This window comes from Pempheris klunzingeri, chromosome 12, assembly GCF_042242105.1.
Source record: "Pempheris klunzingeri isolate RE-2024b chromosome 12, fPemKlu1.hap1, whole genome shotgun sequence".
Classification (NCBI taxonomy): Eukaryota; Metazoa; Chordata; class Actinopteri; order Acropomatiformes; family Pempheridae; genus Pempheris; species Pempheris klunzingeri.
The window spans coordinates 14,857,266-14,882,432 of NC_092023.1; the positions used below are offsets into that span (position 1 = coordinate 14,857,266).

At 39.3% G+C, this 25,167-nt stretch overlaps 1 protein-coding gene across 1 annotated transcript in view; it reads right to left on the reverse strand.

Annotated features, from left to right (window-relative positions):
• Positions 1 to 25,167, reverse strand: part of LOC139211221 (pro-neuregulin-3, membrane-bound isoform) — a 321,277-nt gene that overhangs the window by 55,645 nt on the left and 240,465 nt on the right. The window contains exon 3 of the mRNA XM_070841504.1: positions 4,083 to 4,156. Within this exon, the coding sequence (XP_070697605.1) occupies positions 4,083 to 4,156 (74 nt within the window). The remainder of the gene's footprint in view (positions 1 to 4,082; positions 4,157 to 25,167) is intronic.

A 25,167-nucleotide genomic window follows, 5' to 3' on the forward strand; every position in this document is an offset into this window, starting at 1 on the left:
ACAAAGGTAACCCGGGAAATTAGGATTTGATGAGCTGCAAGCAAAGGAGTCAAGGAGAGTGATGCTGTGACAAGATTATCTGAGGGGTGAGGAAAGAAGAGGGAGGCCACACTCTTCTTTTCCAATTTTGCACTTACCAACTTTTTGAAGCAGGAAGTAGTTGAATAAAATGAGAGAAGAGGAAGAGAGGAAAAAGGTGGTGTTACTGAAGAAAATAAATCCATAGGCTATATGATATTGTGTTTTGTAGTAGAGAACAGAAAACCGGGACTTGTCAGAAGCAAAGAAAGTGGTCGAGAGAGGGATCGAAGCCAGTGAGAAGAATGACCTGAAAGTGGGCCAATCAATTCTTACTATTAGAAAATAAATTGAGGATAGAGAATTGGCATAGAGTTAGAGAAAGTTGCAAAGAACTGATGAATGAGATCACAAATGAATGCGGGAAACTGGTGTGAGCTAAAGTGGATACAAACAGAAACATATAGGAAGCTGAAAAAATTTAACTTTCTTTTTCCCAAGTCCAACATTCCACAGGAATGACTTGATAACTCTCAGACAATTTAAATTGTCTTCAGAAATTCATCTGAAAGAGTCACCAGTTGCTATATTAATAGTCAGTAACTTAGCCGAGAAAACCGAGTTGAGATAATAGTTAAGATTAGAGTTACATGGGACATCGCTGAATGTTCATGGTGCTAGAAACAGATTGCACTGCTCATTTTTATAAAACACAGAGAAGACCAGGGCATGCAGCTATTTTTGGTCATTTCCAAGATTGGATGGATTTTGAGAAAATGGTCCTCAGGCCATGGATGTGTAAAAACTACCTAGCCACAAGACACCGTCTTCTAATAATTCCTGAATATTTCTTGGAATTTTTGTGGAAAGAATAGAGTTTGGTTAGTTTTGTTAAATTCAGCAATTGCTGATTTCCAAAATAATTTCCAAGAATGTTTTCCTTTTAAAACCAAATAAATTTTCCTGACTGATTAGAAAAGGGAAGCATACAAGTCATTACAAATGCAGAGTTGCTTACATGAGCGTGTCATTTTATTGTCTTATCCTGATGGGCACTGACAAAGGCATAGTTTACACTCTAAATTGGTGTCAACTTGAAGCTAACCAATTGAACACAGTCTCTGTTTTCACTTTAATCTAAAACCACATCCACATTAACCTAACATGGAATTTGTTTTTTATGCATGCCCAGGCCGGGTGTAACTAGCCGAAGCGTGGCCATTTAGCTATTTGCAGTCCAAACTTTGTCCACTCTTTGTAATAGTAAAGTGTTTTTTTTTGCTAATTTTATTGTTTTTTTATTTTGTTGTCAAATATATTTACATTTATTTACCGATTTTATTGCTGAATAAGTGAAAAAAAAACCCATTGGCAATTACTCAATCTTAAACGACTTAGACTGGGATCAGAAGCTTTAAATGTCATTGGATCCAATGTAGGAACCTACTTTTGACTTGTCTCTTTGGCTTTCCACAGACAAATAACACTTCAAATAGATGCTGTGGCTTACAGTACAGGCCAGTTGCCCCCTTAGGCCTGTAGTATTGAACACCAGAGTCCCCCGGGGTTGTGTGTTCAGCCCCCACCTGTACTTGCTGTACACCAATTTCTGCAATCCCAAACAGGGGGAGAACTCTGTTGTGAAGTTTGCAGAAGTTTGTTCAACAGCAAAGGACTTAAAACTGATTTTAGGGAAAAAATAGGTGAAGACACACACCTTTGTCTACATTATTGGAGATGCTTTATGTTAATTTGGAATCAGCATCACAAAGACCCTGTCATGGTTATCACACATCTCCATTCTGACTGAAAGCTCAGAAACAAAAAATACTTTAAGAAAACCTAAAGGAAAATTCCCACGCCAGGCTCTGGTCAATTTTTACAACGAAGCAATAGAAAGCATCATAAATTGGTATTGGATATGCATGGCCCGGAACAGAGGGGATCTGCAGTGGGTGATTAAAACTACCCAGAACATCATTGGCAGCCGTCTTCTGAGCATTAGTGATATCAGTGAGGTGTGGTGCTTGTGTAGAGCCCAACAATCTTAGAAGACCATACCCGCCCCCGCCACAGCCCGTTAACCCTGCTGCTGTCTGGCAAGAGGTAAAGAAATATGTGCTGTTCAACGACCAGACAATAGAGCAGCTTCTGTCCTCAGGCTGTACGAGTCTTTAACTAAATAAATAAATCAAAAATAACTTTTTTTATGTAGCAACTACAATTGGCATTTTGTTGTGCAACAATGTAGAACAACAATGTACAATGCCAAATAATTGAACCTTGTATGTTGAAGGAAATATCATTACACAGAAGAGATGTCTAAGGTGTCTCTCCACAGTGATCTTACAGTACCAACACAATAAACAACTGTTTCCATCTGACATTTGACAAATTATTTTAGTGATGAGGATGGCAACGGGTCTTAGCTACCAATGCGTTCAGGTCAGTAGGTTTGGTGTACAAACAAAGCGATGGGCGTCACTTCAGTGAACACCAATATTGTTCTAACAAGGACAATTACCCTAATACTTGCTTGGAATTAAAAACCTCATTACGGAGACTTAATTAATGATCTGGAAAGTAAAAGATATTAAGAAAGAGCAAGTGATAACAGTGTTGTTGCATTTGGCACATTTACTCTACATGTCTCATTTATGGCACATTCTAGTTTGCAATCAAGTAGATCATATGCATAATAAGAAATTCAGATTTCATAACATGTCCACAGAAGTTTGTTTTTTTTTTTTTTAAATCGCCAAAGGTACAGTACTGTCCTTTTATGGTAAATGTTGCTATTACAGGACACGCCTTGTTGGTATTAAGTCACAGATAAGCTATTGTACCGCCATGATGTTATTATCCTTGTGACAAGGTTGAATATTTTTTGGAATGAGCTGAGAGGGACAGAGAAATTAATACGGCATAGATAGCAAGCGGTAAGGACAGAAGTTAGGGCAATTTGTGTTCTTTAGCTGTATGACACTGAGAGGACCATGTCTTTGGGAGATAACAAAATGGGAGAAATGACATTAGTCTGAGTAGGAGTGGGTGTTTGAGTAAGCAGGGGATATAAGAGAAAATTACAAAAGCAAGGACAAATTACATGAAAGAGAAGAATATAAAGGAAGAGATTGAAATCCTGTAAAAGTATAAATTACTGTGAGCTTGGCTGACGATTACCTGGAATCATCAGAAATTATAAGGCTCAGGGGGTCTTTGGTACTTTGCAATAAATTTCTTTTTTTTTGCATTGTTTTTAGGGTTTTTTGTACTTTACATTGGTCCTGTCTGTGTCAATGCATGTAACAACATTGGTTTTTAAATTCAGACCCACAGTCCTGCTGGATATCTAAACATGTGAGATGCCAAGTGAATGCAGTCACTGTAAATGCAGTTATATAAGTGATAAGATCAAAAACCAACAATCCTCTGGCTTCTAAGGACTTTCATTAGATTAGATTAGATTAGATCCAACTTTATTGTCATTACACCTGTACAGTACAAGGCAATGAAATGCAGTTTGGCATCTAACCAGAAGTGCAATTTGTAGCAAGTGCAGAAATATATAAAGGGTATGTACAGAATATACAGACAGTGCACACGATTGTCTGATATTACTTGTGGTAGGGGAAGAAACCAACTTATGACTGCATGGCTGCTGCAACGATTAGCAACATTTCTGAAGAAATACCACACTTGCATATTTCAAGGGAAAAATGAAACATTTCTACCTGTGAAACTATTTCTCTTTCACACAAACAGCAGATTTTTTATTTACATTGTCTGGCTGAGTGCTATCTTGTAGGGTATTAACACGGCAGAGCTGAGGACTTTGTAGTGAGAACAAGTACAGTAAATGTTTATGTAATTTTCATTTTCCTTACTGCTTTCTTAATGTGGATGAGTACTCTTAAGAGTAAATGTTTCACCAGAATAATCTGAAAAATACAACTCTCTCCACTTTGCTAATGTTTACTTTAATACATCTGAATTTGATTTATGATCTAATGCTAGATTTTGGTGCACTGAATTATGTTGAAGTCACAAATGTAGAAACTTACTTGGGTCAGACAGGATGGAGTCCGTCTTGGGCAGAAACTGGTCACAGCGGATTCCCTGGTAGCCTTCTCGACACCTAGTGGAGAGAAGAAAAGGAGCAAATCATCAATAGAGGAGCAAGTTAGATTTGTCAGGAAACAAATGCCACTGCAACCGACGTAAATGCAATAGCTGCACATAAAAACTCCTCCTCGTGTTTTGATACACATGATGGAAAATCTCAGTCCTTGTGGAAGTGAGCTGAACTGCAAGAAAGTGCAAAGTAAGGTAAACTGCCAGAGAGGAATTAATAGTGCAGTGACTGAAACCTGGAATGGGAGAGACTTTTCTTGAAGAAGACATTTGTCTTTTCAGCCAAAATCACAAACTGGGACTGCAGCAGAAAAGGAGCATCCAATCCTCATTAAGAGAGACCCTGTAACCTTTCTCTGTGTTTGGCTAAATGAGTTTCAGGTCCCCTTCTTGGCCATCGGAAATCTTCACAGAACACACCAAACTATGAATCACAATATAAAACTTCTCCTAAAAAAGACAGGAGTGAGAACTGTGTCAAGATGCAGCCGAACCTGCCAGTGACAATGAATATGCTGTAAATAGATCTGTTTCCTTCATGCTCTTAAACTCTACAAGCCACCAAGAGGAAGAAATTCTGATTAAGAGGGCTCAATTAATTGAAGACACATTCAATGGTTTGAGGATAGTCCTCAGACTGTCAAGAGCTTTCAACTGCTGAATTTGATTGGTACATTTGTGAGATTGCCAGTCATGCAATGATCATTAAGCAGCTAATGAATTCTGAAATGTGCTTGGGCTGTTCATCAGAAAATGTCCAAGGAAAAGGCAATGCATTCCGTGCATGTGTTTTTAATACATTTCAGGTCAATAAATGAATCCTTGTCAACATATATAAGTGTAACAGTGTCCCATAACGCACAGAGATAGCATGGAGGGTAAAATGCCAGTATGCAGTGTGAAGCCTAATTGGGTGCCCCTGTTGGTTTGGATATCAATCTTTGCCTCTGGTCATGTGTACCTGGCTTGCTGTTTTGTTTTTCTCTGTCTCTTTTGAGGAAAATGCTAGTCTCACACATGCAAATAGTATAGAAACTTCAACAACAGTTTGAGTAGTTTGTGCAATTTCTCTAAGTTTGACCCTACTATATGTATTCAATCAATCAAACATCCACTCACTTTCTTGCACCATTCAGTTTCACTAAATCTCAATTTCCTCCTCTACACAACCTGCTTCCCAATTTGTCGTCTGTTTACCCCTTTGGCTTTGTTTCATTGACACTACTGGAATTAATCTCTATGTGTTCTGACAAGTTGACAACAGCGCAAGTATACATATCCCAGTGGTTGCTGCTTTTGGAAGCCCCCATCTGTGAGAACATCTACGTCCACCGTGACAAAACACCAGAGCTGTGCATTGAGATCAAGCTTACAAAACAATGCACTGTGACATATCAAAGGTTTTGCTCTGTGCAGAATGATAATGGCTACCCTCTTCTTGTCTTTCATCTATGGTGAGTGATTTTCAATTAATAAATGAGCTGCAGTAGGCGGGGAAAGATGTACTTGACTGTGCATGCCAGTGGAGTACTTAAAGAGCATCTTCACTGTTGGGAGGGAAGGAGGCAAATATGATGACACATATGATGAGAGTCTAAAGAAAAATGACATCCAAAGTTTTCTTGGGACATTGAAGTGAATCTCTCTGACATTGAATGGGCTAAGTTCAAAGTATATCAAACTTAATTTGGCTTCAAAATGGGTGGGCCTGTGTCTAACAATTCAAATCAGGTTATGATGGCAGTGTGTTCATGCTGTAATTTTTTCTCTCCAAAAAAGTCGGTACGCATTCTACCAAAAAGTTGATTTTTGAGTGTGCTGTAGTATCCAGCACACATTTGTCCCACATTGCAGCGCACAAAGGAAATGAGGGATCGACTCGCAGCTGCAGCACATTAAAATAAATTGTAGTAGTGAGACAGATCCAGAAAGATATTGGAAAACAAACAAAATAAGAATTACATCTTTGGAAAAAAACATTTTATTCCTTTGGAAGGCCACAGCCAATTAAATTCTGCAAATTCACAAATTGATTGACATTGCCACACATACTGCATCATTTCCTGTAGTAAATAAGAGCAGTGTCACTGTAAAGTACACTGATTTGTTGAACACTAACAACAAAAGCAGTATTGTAGGACAATGATTTTTTTAGTACATACATTGTACGATAAGTATGCACTATGGAATTGGATCACAGAAGTCTTAGCAATCCAGTTACACAGGAACACAGGTGTAATTGTTGCCATTAAAAATGACTGCATTCAATTTATGTGAGCTAGTTCCAGGGTCCTGGTATTGAGCATGCTGCCTCACTGGCATGGCTGACTGGGACATTTGATGGAACCGAGCCATCGTTAGCAGGAAAAGCACAAGTGAAACAAATTCCCTTAAGACAAGTCAAAATATCTGCAGTGAAAAAGGTCTGTTGTGTTCAATGTCGCTGTCATGGCATATGAGGACACTTGAATAAGACAGAACCATCTTTAATGTTATCAGTAACACCTGTGCACTGTGGCAAGTGAAAATGTCTGCTATGAAAAGGCCCATAGTATATTTATAACCATTCTACAGCATGACACCACAGGTGAATATGAATTGGCATGCAGCAGTAAAGCAACATTAGTTCACACTGCAGTTTAATATAACATAGCTTAATATACCTGATGCTTGCTCATGTGGGGATTCTTGAATCCTTAATTTTGAATTCTTAAATCGTTGGCTTTCTCTCTTAATTAGAGAGTTTGATCTTGACCTACTCTTTATGGAAAGTGTCCTGAGATAACACTTTATACGCTATATAATGATTGATTGATTGATTTAATTGCAGTGTCAATTCGAATTGGATCTTAAAGCAGGCTGTCGACATTGCATTCAGTACAGAAGTCAGATTTCTGTTTGTAATGATAAACACTGGTTGTCATAGTAACCCATAGTGGGCACATCTTCTGTTTGTCAAGTATGTGATTTAACAAACATCTGCATGTTTTCCTTACTATATGTATAAAGGTTGCTTCTAGTCACATTTATAACACCACATCACCTCTGACAGATGGGATTATACATCAAACCATGCTGTTAAAGAGGCCTTAACAATCTCATCATTTGCCGAGGCATCTGTAGAGCTGCCTTGCCTCCAAGTTTGTTGTTCTCAGCTTTTACTGTTGCAACGTGTGATTCCAAATGTGTGTGTTGTGTGGGAGCAGGAGAACAAAATAAACACAAGCAAACACAGGCGCCTTGTTTTTAAAGACACGATTTGAAGCCCATTTCGAAACTGCAGTGCGAGTGGTTTAAATGAGCCAGACTTCAGCTGCCTAATCAGATGCTTCAGTTCAGGATCAAAGCCTAACAAGTCAATAGGTCACTTTAAACACAGATGGACTGTGCTATATGTGTGGTCATTTAGCGTCTCTGCATACCACTGTGACCTAAGCTGACTGGAACTTTGACAGGAGGCAACCTTTGTCACACCATGTTGAAGGGGAGAAGATAATTAAAAGAAAAGAGGCTTAACATGGCAAAAGTGTTATGCTCATTAGGGGCGACTGTGGACGTGACAGCGAAAATACAGCAGTAATTCAATTGAATGTGGGGAAAAAAAATATATAAAAAATAAAAAAGAAACTTTGAGGCGACAGAGAACATAATAGAACTATGCACAATTGTGTTGAGATAGATTCCTTGTTGTGTGGACATTAACGCAACAGAAACTGCTGTAATATCCTTCTTAACATGTGTGCCACTGTATGTGAAGTTATTGTATCCCATAAACTCTTTTTCTTCCCTCTGTGTTCCCAGCAGAGATCAAAACACATTGCTACTTCACAAAGCTCGGAGGAGTGAGTCTAAGAATGGATGAGAGACAGTCGGAGGGTATTGAAGAGTAGCATGCCTTCTAATTAGCACTGCACTCATTAATTAAAAGAAAACAGGAAGAGATTGCATGTGCATATGTATGTGTGCGTGGATCTCTCAAAAATAAACAAAGCAGCATCAAGCAGGGGATAAATATAAACATGCTGCCTGGAGGATCATGAATTTCTGCAAAGGGAAGTGTGAAAACATGTGCTGGTGCACAAAGACACACATGCATGTGCATAACAGAATGTGAACGGAGAGAGCACATCCAATTTAGGCAGCTCAGACCTTCTCCATGCATATGGGAAAACATGCCATTTTTACCCTGTGATGTGAATGTAAAATTCCAACTGAAGTTTCTTGTATGAAAATTATTGACTTTAAAAGCATGAGATTTTAGGTTAAAACTTCTACACTTATATGGCCTCACAGCACATGTAATAAATGGATCTGTAAGATATCTTACAGATGAATAAAACCAACACCAAATCAGAAGTAACAAAGTAACAAAGGCAGATCCTATTTGCAACATCATTTGACTCATCATTCGAACCCACACCATGATTTTTTCCTAAACCTAACCAAGTAGGTTTTGGTACCTAAACCTAACCAAACTACAACTGAAAACTGATAATAGGAACTGATTATAAGCTAGCAAACAAAGTACTATATTTTACTATTGGTCTCACGCAGGACTCAAACCTTGTTTCCCTGGGTGAAAATATTGTAATTACACCATCAGCCACCACTCTGCCTTTAAACCGACTAGGAATTCATTGTTTTTGGAACTGCATTCAAATCAGGCTCACAAATATCAACTGAATACTGTCCATATGTCGAATTTCATGACAGACCATTGACATGCTCTGCAGTTCTGTACAATCCTGATATAAAGAGAATTTGACCAGTCCAGAGAGAGCGAGAAGCTGAAGGTTGATTTCTGAAATGTTCTTCTCTGTAACCCCACTGTTATACTGCTCTTGCTGAGTTAGTACAAGACAGAAAACATTCATCGTGTCCACTGATTCCCTCCACAGACACTAAAGATGTGATACAAATAAAATAATGAGATAATTTGCAGATATCAGATATCAAAAGAAATATTTGAGAACCAAACAACTACTCTGTCCTCGGCAGGGTGGCCATTTAGACCAATTTAATACAGAGCAGCCACAAAGCAGTGTGATGCTCAACAGTCTATTAAAAGAAAATATGCCACAGAGCATTGGTCAGGCTGTGACAGGTTGGTTCAATGATCTTCACATCATGGGCCAACCTCTCGGTATGAAATTTGTTTTTGAGCAAAAGCCGAGGAAGAGTGTTATTTCTGAAATGGTTGGAGCCTGACCTTACAACACTCTGCTCAGCAATGATTTCTGACGGTAAAATGCACGAAGAAAGCCACATAACTTTTAAAATCGAACGGTCGATGCATCCCAATCTTAGTTTGGAACATTGTATACGCTTAAATGACTGATCAATCATTAAGCTGATTCATCTCTAAGAGTAATTAATTGCTTTGAAAATAATGCCACATCACTCAATTTACATGCGGAAATTCAGATATGAATCGTTTTATAAATATGAAATATGATGATTGAGGTGAAATGTCATACACCGATACAAATTGTTAGCAGAGGATCAGGCAGACATGGTTCACTGGCGCCTTACAGCACTGGGAGTAATCATTACAGCAAGACACTGAGACAGTTAATTAACCAACTAGAGAAAGTTCATTAATCGTAAAGGTTTCTTGATTTCATTTGATTTAAAGGCACTATCGTGGCTACATTCCCAAGGTGCATTCACCAAGTTTTGGATGCAGTAATGAAAAACAAAACCACAGCGTCCTATGTGCGACGGACTGGAACAGGTGTAACAGATATTCTTTCATTGCGTTAACTGTAATTCAGTTTTAAGTCGAGATGGTGAAGATTTAGAAACTGTTGCTGTGGATGCTCAATGAAGTCATATTGTTCGATGTATCAAATCCTAATGTAATCCAATATGTCTGTTCAGCTTTAATAGCAACTTGCTGCTCTGAGGTTTCTTTAATCACACCTGCAGACAACCAAATACAATTGACAGCCCAGACTTCAAAGCAGGCCTGAGATGATTACTTTTCTACTTTAATGACATTACATATCTCTCAGCTGTGTGTTTTTCCATTCATTCTTCCCTTTCTTGATGGGACAGGAAATTGAAATGAAAATCTAGCTTTGCTGGCCATCAAGGGAAGTTGTTTCTCTAGTTTTTCCCAGACGGCACAATTGAAATGCATCTGGGGTGCCACGTGTCAGCCTCACAGTTTATAAATGGCAGGAAGCGTGTGAAACTGTGTGTACTGTATGTGTTGTTGTGCATGTATATGTACAGTATGCATGTATGTAACATATGTCTTTGCATGTTTGTACTTCAGACAATGTACTTCCTTGTAATTGTATGCTACATGAATATGCATATCCATGTGTTGTGTATGTATGAGTGATAGGGAACACAACACGAGACCTCTAAAAGCCAAGCACTCGTTCCAGTACAGCTATACCTACAATCAGGTGGGTGAAATAGACAAATAAAAATATGGTAGGGCTATCACAATTACCTGTGATTATTTGTTATTTATTATTATTGTTGTTATCATTTATCTGTAAAAAATGACTAAGACAAAAACTTTCAAAATTGAATCTTAGACAAATTTTGATTTTATTAGGTCACTGTGAACCCAAAAGACTTCTTGGCATGCTCTAACAAACAGGAGGAATATATTTGCAGCTGAGGATGCTCTTGTGATGCAGTCTAATTGTGGTCCAATCTAATTTCAGTTCTGCAAATGGCCTCTGTGGAGTTATAATTACGAAAGTAGCTTTTTGAAGAAGCCTAAATCTCTAAGGTGAAGAAGAAGAACATGTTCCTTTTGAGGCAATTTAAAAGTTGGTCAAACTGGATCTCAGTGCTCTGTGAAGTTCTTTGGGCTTCTGCTCTGATAAAGTGCCGGCATGACCTCTTTGGAATGAAATGTGGAAAACTTAAACCAACCTCATTCTTAAAGTTTATATCACAACCTGAGTAATGTCAGGTACAAGGCAGAGAAACCAACCCTACTCGAAAAAGTCAATGATGAGCATTTTCTCAATTTTGCAATTCAGTTCTGAGCAAGTCAGCCATTTAAATCTGTCTGTCATTAATAGATCTCATCGTCTCTGTTCTTCTCTATCTGGATGTTTCCAGCTGTCAAGCGTAACTGACTGCTGAGCTTCTCTTGTTTTTAAATAAAACATGTCTCCCACTGAATGTTGCATACATGCCATGGTGTTTGAATGTGTGCCCTTTCCTCCATCTCACCGTGAGCCCTGAAACCTCACCTCCACCTCTCAGCCCTTTCAACAGAGGCAGGAAGTTACTCAATAATTCACCGCTCTGCTGCCTAAAATTAAAACAAAGGCACATCGCTTTCCCTGATGTATCTTATATTTAATTCTTTTTCTACTACTCAGTCCCCCTTTCTTTCTTCTACTCCTCTACCTCTCCTTTGCATATTCCCTGCTCTATTTAACCAAAGGGAGAATGGGGATAGAAGGAACCCATTTGTGGAGGCCAGATGAGGACTGAATGAGCTGCTGGTCGCAGCTAAAAAGATCAAAAAAATCATTAACTTCTCAAATAACTCCTGCAGCATTATCCACTCTCTCCTGTCTATCCATATGCATGCAAACTTCTGTTTGTTGCTAGCACAGCTAGCTGTCGAACGTAATTGCATTTTCCTTAATTGTTTATTGAGAATCCAGGACGACTGCAGCTGCTGTCCCCCATTAAGAAGCAAACTACAAACTTTTCAGGTGAGAAGGTGAGTATTTTATAATGGAAAGACTATTTCTTTCCCCATGACTATTGCAGTGACAGAGCAGGAAGAAGAGAACAGCAAACAACAGAAAACAGAAGAGAAGATTTCTAGATTAACACAGCAAGAGCATGTGGCTGCTTAGAAAAGTCCTCCCTGCATCTCTTTGCTCTAGTTCAGTAGAAGTCACCTAAGTACCTTTTATACTGTAGAAGACTATCATGTCGCACTCTATAAATACATTCCTCTGTCTCATGCAGCCATCTTGATATGGGCTGGAAATACCATTAACGGTGAGATAACACTTTAATCCAAACCCTTATCTCTATTTCATTCTGCCCCCTCTCTTCATTTATATCCCTGTCTTTGACTTTCTCTCCTTATGAATATTAACACTTTATCACTTAGAGGGAGGGAATTATTAAGCCCAGAGATAAGTGGTCTAAGTCACTTTGATTAGATGGTGTGTTCATTCTATCGACAGTGGGATTCAGGAAATATCTCTTTATTTCATCTGAATGTTAAAAGGTGGTTACTGAGGTACTTAGATCGATTAAATTAGTTGTTATCTCTGCTGGCGACGAGCAACAAGGTCCCCACAACCCCCTCATCCCCACTCAGCAACAGCAACCTGAACATTACGCACAGATATTCATATATGGGTTCTACATTATATTGAATAATAACTATAATGGAGTGTTTCTATGTCTTAACATGGCAGACACAAGGCAGTAAGGGAAAATGTTCCCTACAGTCTGAGTGATTATGGCTTCTTCTGGGTATCCTTCTGATCGCATTAATAAATCTCTTTGTGAGGCAGCTCAAAAACTGCGTCATTACAGACAAAAGGTTAATGTTTTCTGTCTGAGTGGACACCACTGTCCACATGCTTTTCGTATGCTTTAGGTCTGGGGCTTTTACTTGTGTTGAGCTTCCGACTTTGTACAGTTTCAGATGATCCTTTCCTGTTTCAGTGTCCCTGTACACAAAGCCAGGTTTAATATGGAAGAACTTGACTAGCCTGCAATGAACCATCACTTCAACCCCTTCCAGCACCTTTGGAGTGAATAGGAAAAATACAATATGTTCATTACAATTTCTTTGCCCTGTCCTCTGTTATAATGTATAATAACGAGTGTTTCACCCTCTTTTTTACTTGTTTTCTGCTTGATATGCTGTAAGTGGCCTTTGGCAGCTGACACAGTGAGGCTGCCTAAATAAGGCACCACGGGGGTGGCGGCTTTAATACATCCTAATTTCAGAAAATATACCCTAAATACACCTAAATGCCAGAGGAGGATTTATGCAGGAGAGCGTGCAGTTTGTGTTGAAGAACAATAGTCCCATGAAAGCTTCGACCTTTGGATAAAATTAAGCTGCACGAAAGTCCGTCAGGGTAATCAGATAATTAAACTCACCCCTTCTGGCTTCTGTTTAGGATTATTTTGTGTCCCTTTGGAAATATTTCCTCACTGAGAAAGTGTCACTTGCATGCTGCTGATCCCGTTAGAGGGCACGGCTAAGAAGGCATTTGGCGAGGATAATACTTCACAAAGGAATTTTAAGTTATAAACCTTCTGGAAACTGGCAGCCTCTTCATCTTCCAAATGTTGATACTGGGATTTAAATTCTTATACATGTAAAAATGAAATTTCACTGCTGGAACAATGTGCCATTGCTCATGGGAAACACCAGCAATGTTACTGAAAGCAGCTGCAGAGACAGATGACATTTGATTAGAAATAAATCCATTTGAAAGCCTGTGTATGAAGGTGGGTGATTATAATCAGTGAAAATATGGAAATTGCACTGGTATAGGTTTAAGGTCAGGATTGCTAACTCTAAACTCAAAATTTCTCTTGGTTTAATATTTCTAATTTCACTATCAGTCAATAGTAAAATAATGTATAAGGACTTTTAGTTTAGTCTTCATTGTCTGAAAGAATATTAAATAAATGCATGTTTATATTACATTCTTGTTTAACTTTAGTTTATTACAGCAATTTCATCATGCAGACTTTGATGAGTGACTACAGCATAAACTAACTCTCAGCCCTTAATGTGTGTATGAAAATAAAACAAAAGTCACATAGAATCCATTTTGTCATTATTTCTGTCCTGAAGCACTTGAGTTCATGACCAGCTGAATTTTAAACTTCAAAATGAGGAAGACGCTTCTAACATTGAGTACTCGTAAGCAGCATCACACACTCTGCAAGCCAATTATTTTTAGAGAGAAAGTAGCAGTCCATGTGGAGCACAGGACATGGCAAAGCAAATGCTGGTGAGACAAAGCAGATGCTGTGATGTTTTACCGAGAGAACGCTGTTCCTGTCAGAAAAGGGTTTGAGGAAAGGTTTAAATGAGGAAGTGTTTCTGAACTACACTGTTCTTCAATCCGCTCAAACTGCTCAGTTCGGGAGAAATATCAGGCAGTCTTAACAATGGAAACATGATTTGTCTTGAACTTGAACTTGTCTCAAAACTACTCAAAGTTTATCTTCTAGAACTCTTTTAATGCTTTCACCTCCTGATGGCTTTTGTTATTTCTTAAACTTGTGCTTGTTTTTTTTTTTGGCATTATGCAACCTAGCCATAGGAAAGCACTGCTAAGATTGTTATGATGCATATAATTATGAGAATATCTTAAAATGTTCTTTTTTGTTTTATCCATATGATGTGTCCATATGAAGCGTCCTCCAGGTAACGTGAAGAATTCCACTTTGATCAAAACACAAGACATGACAAGATTATTACCCCACAGTGATTACTACTTTGGCATACAAAGTTTCTCCAAGCGTGATAAATAGGTGTCAAAATCATGTTAAAAACAATTATTATCTCAACAAAAGTCCATCTTGTAACTGGGACAACACACTGAGAGGTGCTCTTTTCAACCTAGGGCTTTAGTAGTACTGCCACTGTTAAACTTCCAATGTATTAAATACAATGTAAAACAAATATTCCAGTTCAGAGAATTTCTAATACTATAGTTATAATAATACCAAGTAGAGGGATGTTTATTCTGGCAGTTGGGATGTTGGACAACAGGTGATCACTAAAGGAAACTTGGCAGGCACAGCAGGAGAGAGAGAGGGGGGGGGGGTATGATTTGCATTTGTTCACACCTAAAGTGATGACCTTTGTAGCTCTCTGTTTCCCTCTGAGTGAGCTCTCAAACAAAGCACGATTGCTTTCATGAACAGATGTGTTTGATAAATGTGTCAAGTATATCCACATCAACTGTTATTTTTCAGAGCTGTGATCATCCTGAATTGCTATTTATAACTATTGTGTTTCATGACCATTGTGAAGACAAGTTTTGCTTGATGGAGCTATTTGACAAAATGCTGATAATGTACTCATAACAGAATACTGATAAACAACTCAGCAACTCACAGAATATGACTGTGTCCAAGTCTCTTATAATTTCTTACATAAAGGTTTTTCCTGGTAAAGTGACTGGTAAAGAGGACTTTAAGAAAATCACTGACAGGTGCTGTGCTGCGTGGCTGTAATGTCTTTTAATATGCATGTCTAGCAAATTGCATCCTGAGATGTTTAGCAAAAGGTGGTGTTTGCCATGGAGAATACTAACTACTAGACTAATAGTAAATTCACACAGGACATTAGAAAATAACAAAAGTGCTTCAGAGAAATCTTAAGAAGCAATTGGAAGGTGTTTCACACTACTTCAACGTGTTTTATTAATGGTTTTGAAGAGAGGATAACTGAAAGCTCAACACAAAAGCTCTCATGTCAAGAAGCTGGTGAGACTCTTGAGCTCACGACACGAGAACTTGAATTTCTGTACTTACATCTGGTCTAATTCTGTCCTTAAGACAATATCTGTGATACAGACAGATTTCCAATTATGCTAATATGGTGACTTCTGTCAGCTTGTCTTAATTGGAAAAAAGGATGAGAAAATGGAATGATGAACAGAGCAAATGATGAACAAATGAACAAAAGAAATAAGACCTGAGGTCAGTTCAAGTCTTAAATGAGGTGGCCTTGTGTAAGCTTTATTTTAAGTGAAGCAATCAACCTCTGTTCTCACTATGAATCCTGGAACAATGACTGCAATGAGAAGAAGTCAACTCTGCTAATTGGTGGAGCTCCTTTTATCCTCATCAATTTTAATCTTGAACAACAACAACGTGTTACACTTCACAAAAGATTGCAGACAATAAAGAGGACAGTAAGTGGAAGAAAATAGCTGCAACAACAGAAGCAAAAGTGAACCTCCCAAAAATCTGTTGTCAACAGCATTCTTTAGAGGAGGGAGGGAAAAAAAAAGAGGAAAGCAGCTTTGTTATGAGGACAAGAAAGAGGCAAGAGGAAATAATTACTACATTACAGGAGAAACCGTTTACACAAGACTTCCGTCATGCCGCAGGACCAGCAACGTGTATCAGCTTATGTGACCCAAAAAGGCCTGAGAAACACACCCTGCCTACAGATGCATCGTTTTTTTTTGGGACGAGGGATGAATTGAAAGCGAGGCTGCCACTGCTACCGCCAAATCTGTTTTGTTCAACCCTGCCCTAGAATTTTTGGGACAAACTTCAGGGGGAGAGAGAGATACAACGTGTGACAGAAATTGAAAGTGGAAGTGAAAAATGTGTATTTCGTGACACTTCAGCGAGGAAGCTGAAGATTTTCACTGAATATGATGAAATGTAAATAAATTATGACAATCACAACAGCAAATGGACACAATCTTACAAAGAAATACCACCCAGTTTGAGCAAGGATTGAAATCAATCTATTGCTAATCTGCCTCTAAATGTGAGATCCAAGGTGGTAATATATACAGTTATATCACCATACATATATGGAGAAAGCTAATATCAGTCCTGCATGTTTGTAGGAGCAGAACTTTCATACTGCATCTTGTGGGAGTGCAAAGAGACAAGATTCTTTTTAAAGAAATTATATTTACTTGATATTTATATCTTTATATATGTTTTCCAATTCCACCTGTTGTGCACATGCTAGGTCTGAACCTGAAAGCACGTGGTATAAACAATCTTGTATTGTATAGCTATGTGAACTGGCCCTTTACATGCACAGGTATTCGATTGTTGGGTTGGGTCAGTTAGTTGTATGTGTTTGTGCAATTCTTTGACATTTCACTGCATACATTTGTGAACCTGGTTTTTATGGGTTTATCATGAAATACACATTTGTCACAGGTTTCGAGACAAATTCCTCTCTATAGAGGTTGGCCCGGTTTTCTCACTGCTCTTCAAGTGCAGCTCGGTGTATCGTGTCAATTTGACAGGGCCATGTTTTACAGCGGAGAGGAAGGAAAAGACCACGGGGGGAAAGAGAGAGAGAGAGAGAGAGAGAGAGAGAGAGAGGAGACAGAGAAGGCTTAGCAGATATAGGGAGACAGTGCGTGATTTGCACTCATAAGCATGCGTCGCCTCCTGTAATTGTATGCGGGAGTGTGTGCGCATGTGTGTGAGCATGGGAGAGAAGAGATCAGGGGTGGCAGCTGTAGTATTAATTAGGCAGGTGAGATGAGTGGACTGCAGCATCATTACATTGGCAATTAGAGTGCAGTCTATTTGCTTAGCACGCCCCTGGCTCTGAAAGAGAGATGCAGAACTAGTTGAGAGACTCAATGAGAGGGAGAGATGAAGTACAAAGAAAAAGAATTGAGAAAAGCAGGTGGGAGAGAGCTTTAAAGGGAGAGGGGATGTTATGTAGTTGCGATTCATGAAAAGGATTTATCGCTAATCCCTCCAATGATAGTCAGCTTCCGTGATCTCCACCACCGTGCCAGTCACTCACAGAACAATGTGATATGTTAATAGAATGCAGCCGATGTGTCATATTTCATAGATATTCCTTTTCTTTCAGTGCATGGATGTCGTCTTACAGTTGGGTGATGGATGACTTAAACCCTTATAGAAATGAACAAACAGATGCCTTTGGATGCAACACCACAGTGCAACCAGTCTTTTTCCCCTCCAGTGTGCACAAACACACAAGCGCACTCTATGAAAGACATATAAGATTAAGTTAAGTTCCCTTATACTTCAGTATCAAGAAAGAGGAAATAAGACCAAGAAAGCTCCAAAAAGTAGGGCAACCCCCTGCAGCTGGTCCAACACAAACTACATAATAAATGCGTGCCCAGCATTAACCATAATCTAAAAACAACTAAATGATATGACAGCAAATGCCAGTGTCGAGTAATTAAACATATTCAAACATTGCTAATGCTTTTACCCCTGAAAAGATAAAGGTCAGGATTACAATTATATCATGTTACATTTAAAAGAGGGTGATCCATATCTGCTAACAGGCTCCATCCAGATATAGGTTTTCACTGTTCTCCGCTCTTGAAGTTTAAACGCGTTTATGATCTGTTTTTAAAATTGTTTGGGATTTAAAATCGAGTCGCACGAAAACCCGTTCTTGTTTTCAGCTGGACAACTAGGCTACATGTTACCTGACAGGAAGAGAGAGGAACTTTATTACATGACAAAGGAATGGCATTTTTTGGCGAGCCGTCACGGTATACAGAGGGTAATGCCCACTGATGTTTACGACTTAAATTCCCTGACGGCAAAGAACAACCTGACACACTCACGAAACATAGACCTTGTTAGGTATTATCCCTTCCTTACTTTGTTTTGAACTCCATTTTTAGCGCTAAAGAGAGCAGAAACTCTGACACAGTGTACAATCTGTTGGTGGACACGGAACGAGCTTTTTGTCAATGATTTTGATGCATTTCAGTCACAGATGAAATGTGTTGCCAGGCTGTGAACAAGCTCTGGTCCCCGAGGGTTCCGTAGTTTGAATGATCAGGGCTGTGCTGAGGCGTCTGAGCTGGTCAGGCAGTGCAGTGAGTGGGGACAGAGAGCTGGAGGGAACTGGCCGGGATGACTTTGGCTCTGTCACACCAAGGTCTCCACTCTAACTCCACTATAATGAGCCTGTCAGCACAGTGTGAGCCATAGGAGATAGGCTGCCCCCCATCAACCTAGTTTCACAGTCAAGGATGTGTGGCTGTGCGTGTGCTGGAATTGTTTATTGGCTGTTTTTTTTTTTTTCTCAGCATTTCCAGCAAACTCATTGTCATCTTTGCTGGTGAAGAGTGGACTGAAGGGCTTTTATCTTTACAAAGGGCTGTTCCCTTAGCGGTTACTGTAAAGAATTTCCAATAACAGGTCATTCCTGAGATCCTGTGAGATTTCTCAACTCATTTTACTGCCTCGGTAATGGATCACATATTACAAATATTAATTAATTTATGAATAATCAAATTTTACGTAATAAATGTAAACAATGCTTCAAGTGTAAGCATATTTGTGTGCAAACTGTGTCATGTTAAGCTGCGATAATCACAGAAACCTGTGCAAGATCCTGGAGAGACTGTATTAGTTGCTTACAGATGGCAAGCCTAAAAACAATCTTATAAGACTCCAAACTCCAAACATTGGCCTTGCAGGTAGTGTGTCTTTTTTGTTTGCCTGAGCTTGTGCATGTGCGCGTGTCTATGTGTTTTGCTATAAAGCCTCCCTGATCCAGTGTTAACTGCTCTCATAAACAAGCACCTGCCAGATGTGAGCCTCTGCCCACAGAGGACTACTAGCGTCTGGCTGTGAGTGGAATCCATAACCAGACGTGTCCTCTGCCTTATCTGTCTGAGACAAAAGGATGCAGTGAGCAAAGTCTAAAGCCAAATACAACTGACCTTCTGCTAAACCTGAAGTTTTACTGTTCACAACAGAAATATTTCAATGCTGCTGGAAAAACAGACAACGATAGACAGACATACAGGCATCCAGGGCAGACCTCCACCAGTAGGAATTTAAACAACAGCGATAGAACCTGTACATATTTAAAGTTAAGACCAATATACTGTATTCTCCCCGAAGCACTGTTCCAAAAGTTTGAACGCAGTAAAATGCTCCTTTCAAGCAGTTGGAAAGAGTGTGCATTGCCCTGACATATTTCTGAAAATTGAGGACACCTATAGTACACCCATCCCCGCTTTATGCAGCAAATGACGGATGCTCAACTGTGTAAAAAGGCCAAAACTTCACTTTCCTTCCTTCAAATTCGGCCCTCTGCATCTCTCACACTCTTACTTCTGACAGCATCCATGTTAATGGCTGTGCTGCGCCAATCACCTTTGTGTTGGCAGGGATGGAGATGGCCTGTATTCGAAGACGTGGGAGGAGTTGGACTGATCTCTGGATCACCCCCTGACTAAAAGCCAGGACAGGTCCTACCCTTGACTTCAAGTTCCCCAATCAGAGTGGCCCAGGTGGTATACAACATAAAAAAAAAAGAAAATGTGGCTCCCTGTGGTGTAATATTTTATTTTCTGTTGCCTGGTTATTGTTATCTTGTGCCAACAGCTACTTCCATTCAATAGTTTTCTAGCCCTCTGTCCTACATTTGAGGGTAGTAACACAATGTGTTGCAAAACATTTGGACCCCTGGTACCTTTTCCATTGACCTATTGCACACAGAGATAACATAACACATTTCCAATTTGTCACTTTCAGTTCGTTTAACATTGTTTTTGGAATTACTCTGAATCTTTAAATATTTTTCACTTTATTTAGCCTATAATCCATAAGGATGGCATATCATCACCATCCAATGAAAACCAAGTGTATCCAAATTTGGTGATTTTGAATTTTAACACATATGGAGGGACAACATTTTTTTGTAGGTTTTTGTAGGTTGACAAAATTTTTCCACTTCTCAAGCTAAATAAACCATTTCAACCTTTGGATTATTGGAATTACTGTTTTTTTCCCAAGCACATAAAAAGTTGATGCTTTGGAGATACATGGTTTTCCCAAAGCAGTGACAATATGTAATATGTAAAAATGTCTATAGTACGTAGTGTGATTAGGAGGGTGCTGAAATTCCACATCATTCAAACAGTTAGATTCACAACACAGATTTGGGTCAGATACACTGAAAGCCAAACATGTATAGAGGGAATATAATAAAAAATACTATAAATACTCCAATAAGAAATAGTATATTTTTAAAACTGATATCAACGCAAAAGGATGGATTCTTTTAGTCTTTTTTAACTCTGATGTCTCCCTGAATAATCTGATATTCCCTTCATGTTGTTGTTTAGCTTTATATATCGGAGCTGAGGCAGAGCTCATAGTGTTATATTCTCTCACCTCAGTTATTGCTCTCCCTCCATAGTGGCATGTTCCTTGTAGTTACTAACAACTACTCTCTAAACACTGTGTGTCCGACTTACTGTATACTGCACAGTAAAATGACAACTGGGACACGAAAAATTCCTACATACTCTTTAGTAGCAGTATTCAATGACAATTTTCTCTGAGCCGCCGGGGAGACAGACTACTAGTGTTCCTCTCAGTGTGACAGCGTGTTTTACTGCTAGAAAGGCAAGTAATTTCAGTGACGGCGACTAACAGTGAGTGTACAAAGTGAAATGGAATGACACACCTATCATTATGGAGCACCCGCATGTGAACACACATGACCACACACACACATACAGTCACACTGAATAGAAACATACACACGTACACCCACAATAAGACTTATCCACCGTGATGTACAGGATCTTTTGAGTTGATGGCGAGATGCACAGTAGCTGTGTCGAAGTTACCATGACAAAGAAGGTGCATTAGTTTGCTAATTCAAGCCGCTGAAGTGCACATGGCTTTGGTACTACACGCTGTCATGACAACATATCCAGTTAAACACCATCCTTGCATTGTTATGCAGCTTCTGTGGGCTGTTTATGAAACATTCACAGCTATTTATGACCCTTTGAAAGGCAAGTCACGGCTAATTTAGGGCAGAACGCCCCGCACTCATTGGTTGTAAATGTGTTATTGTGGCATGCATGGAGAGATATTCTAATATAATAGGCTGGTTGGTGGAAGGGTGCCAGAGTTGCATGGCGGCTGGGTAAAGTATTCTGGCAGAGCAAATTAGCTTCTCTGTCTCTCAGCAGCCACGCAGGTTGTGCTTGAAAAAGCCGGGAGTGTGTGTCTGCTACTGTTATGAAACACAAATACACAAACAGACATACAGACACACACACACAGTGTGGACTGGACCGAGTTAGTGCTCCAAGTCTAGCGAGGGAGGGAGCATCCTTGATTCTTGGCAGTTAGATGGATAAATGTGTGTGTGTGTGTGTGTGTGTGTGTGTGCGTGTGTGTGGGTGGGTGTGTGTGTTGGACAAAGAATGAGAGAAAGAAAGGAGTGAGAGAAACATGGAACAAGAACAACATTCGCCAGTGCAGCTTTTCCTGAATGACTGGCACTAAGTGACATTCCCTAGTCAGGCCAATAGACTGCTCCTCGTCAGCCTCCATCCAGGCCTCAGGACCTGCGTGACACAGTTTACTCCATGTCGATAACTCTGAGTATCTTGTCTCTCAGTGTCACAGTCTCAACTCAGCACAATTCACCATGTGGAAAGAAAGGCAGTGAGAGGCAGACATAGAGGACCAGGTTTTGGTTTCACAATGTCTTCAGGTTTAATTATCCCCTTGGCAGGAACACTGCAGTCATTACTGTTGTGGATGCCAGCAACGTCTTAAGAAGGATTTTGTCTTCTAAATTTCTTGACTCGAATCAACTTCTGACCCAGTCTACTGCTAATTGGGCTGCTTATCAATGCAGATGTCACGTCAAGGTGCTTCCCAGCTAAAAAGGATGCTAACAATTAGCGACTCCGTGGAGATAATCATTTTAATTGCAAACAGGGTGGAAGGAGTATGCGTTAGCAGTAATTCAGTTTTAGGTATATAAAAAAAAACTTAAATTGAGAAGGATTTCAACTGATGTGCCTGCGCTGCTAAATAGAGTTCAAAGCTGGCAAAGTTCATTCTGAGGCTGAAGAGAGCTTGATACTGTTGGGTAAAAAGAAGAGATTCCAAGCACATGTAAAAAGTATAATCATGCCTAATAGAAGGTGATGATTAGCATGCACGGGAAGTCTACAGAGACTTACAGTGATAAGTAGTGTGTTGACCGCAATCAAAAGCTTCATTATAAATTTTCACACCAATCTTTCTCTGCAACCCTGTTGTTGAAGGTGAGAGCAGCATGACAGTTAGTTACCCAGATAATGACCAATCCACGCACGTCTCCCACTATCTCGCATACAGCATCTTTCTCTTTCTGTTGCTTTTTCTCCACTCTTAACCTCAACAGACGCACAATTGCACCTAACTCCTCCGCTCAAAACCTTGGTGTTGTTTTCGATTCATCTCTGCCTTTGCAGTCACACATCAAGGCCACTGCCAACAGTATTTTTTTATTTCCCACCGAGGCAGAAATGCCAAAGACTGTCCTACCTTATGAAATCTTACAAAATATCCTGTTTCAGTCGTTTAAATTTGTTATCTAAAATCTTTTTTTCTGCATATACTGCTTAAATGAGCTACCAATGAACCAAACATCATGTCCAAGTTCTCATGTTTTAACTTGACTGGTTGCTGATATTACCAGGAACTGCTCAATGTTCTACTTTCAATTTATATACAGCTCTCTATTGGTCCATGTATATTATACTGTATATGTCTCTAAAGCACCTTGCTGTCTCCACAATAATTAGGTGGCTGAGTGTTTGCAAACTGCCCCAAGGCCAGGTTAAAACATATTAACATTTTTGTTGTTATTTTAGCTCCCATTAAACATTTTAGTGATCAAACCAGAGGCACTATGATGCAATGACCTCAGCTGCTTTCTTGGTTGTATTCTGCTTTATGAACAGTGATACAGTATATCCATGTAGCTTATTTTTATGGACTGAATCATTTCACCAAAATCTCCCTCCAAGAAAAGAAAAAAGAAAGAGGAACGAGAGTCATTTATTCTGATTGAATTGCAATGAGGTTCACTCTATATCTGAAATAGTTATGGATTGCACTTTCCTGTGCTCTCTTTGTTACGCTCATATCATTAATACTAAACACTCTTTCTAGATGTGATGCCTCACATGGTTACATAATCAATGAAGAGCAACTACAGAAAATGTACATGGCGAACGAAAAGAGCACAGATAACAGGACGGCGTCTTCTTGAAACGTAAGTAAATGAACTTAGATAACAGCAGGATTCTGAAATCAAGGTCTGTTTCAAGCCTGCCTCAATTCTCTTGTCAGTAGAAATAATGAACCCAGTACGCTGTTTAAGAATTAACAGCAATGTCATTTATACTTCAAAGATACTGGTTCTGATAGAAACACCATTGGATGAGTTCAATTCATTTACCCTGTCACCTAAGGGGGGCAGTTCTTTTTACCCTTAGATTGTAAGCCCCATAAAGGTCTTAAGAGAAATGACAGACATGTTTCCAGTCCCTTTAATAGAAAATTTCATAATTGTTTCCATGGAAACTAAAGTCAGCCCTCACCCTGTTCCTCTTTATTAAGGCACATCTACAGTACACTGCAGGTGTCAATGGCTGTGCTTGTGTGTGTATGTGTTTATGCCATTTCATTATCAGTCTCTCTCCATACGAAACATTTGATGGCCAGAGAAAATCAATAGCATCTAAGTCTATTAAAATTTCTATTGTTGTTGCTGTCCAAAGGCTGCAGCTCTGGAAATCCTCTTGATTTTATTATGTTCTGGATGTGCAGCAAGAGATATTACGTGCTTGAGCTGTTGTTGCTGAGCTGAGGTTATTTCTGTCTAAGAGTGCTCCCCCCAGTCTGTTCACTGAGCATAGATCACTTAAGCCCTTTTTAGAAATTGCACTGCAAACACTGATACATTCCCAATAGATCTTTCCCAGTGTCTTCAGTTTAATGAGTAAAAGCAATCAACGAAGCCAATCAGGATGTTTCAGTGGGAGGCACAACATAATACTGTAATTAGGAATTGTGGTTTCAAAATAAGAGCAGACAAAATAATGAAACAAAAAAATCAATCACTAAATCGATACATTTGTCTTTTCCATTCTTTCTTGCTTTTACCTTCCTCTCTTTCTTCCTCCCGTCTTTCTGTTTGTGTTTGTGTGTCTCCCTCCTTTGAAATAACCTCCATGGCTAATGATCTGCCGTGACCTCCGCGATCTTTAATTGAATAATAAATGAGCAGATCTTATCCCGGGCTCATCTCCAGCAGAATGAAGAACACACAAAAAGACACACCTCCACAAATACATACACACACAATACAAACTCCAAGGTCATTCATTAAGAACAATACTGACTTGGTGCCTGATTTGTAAAGGGTTCGATCTACATATTGTATATGTGCTATATACGTGGACTTACAAAACATGTTTCTCATCAACTGTAATGGCTCTAATGCTCCAC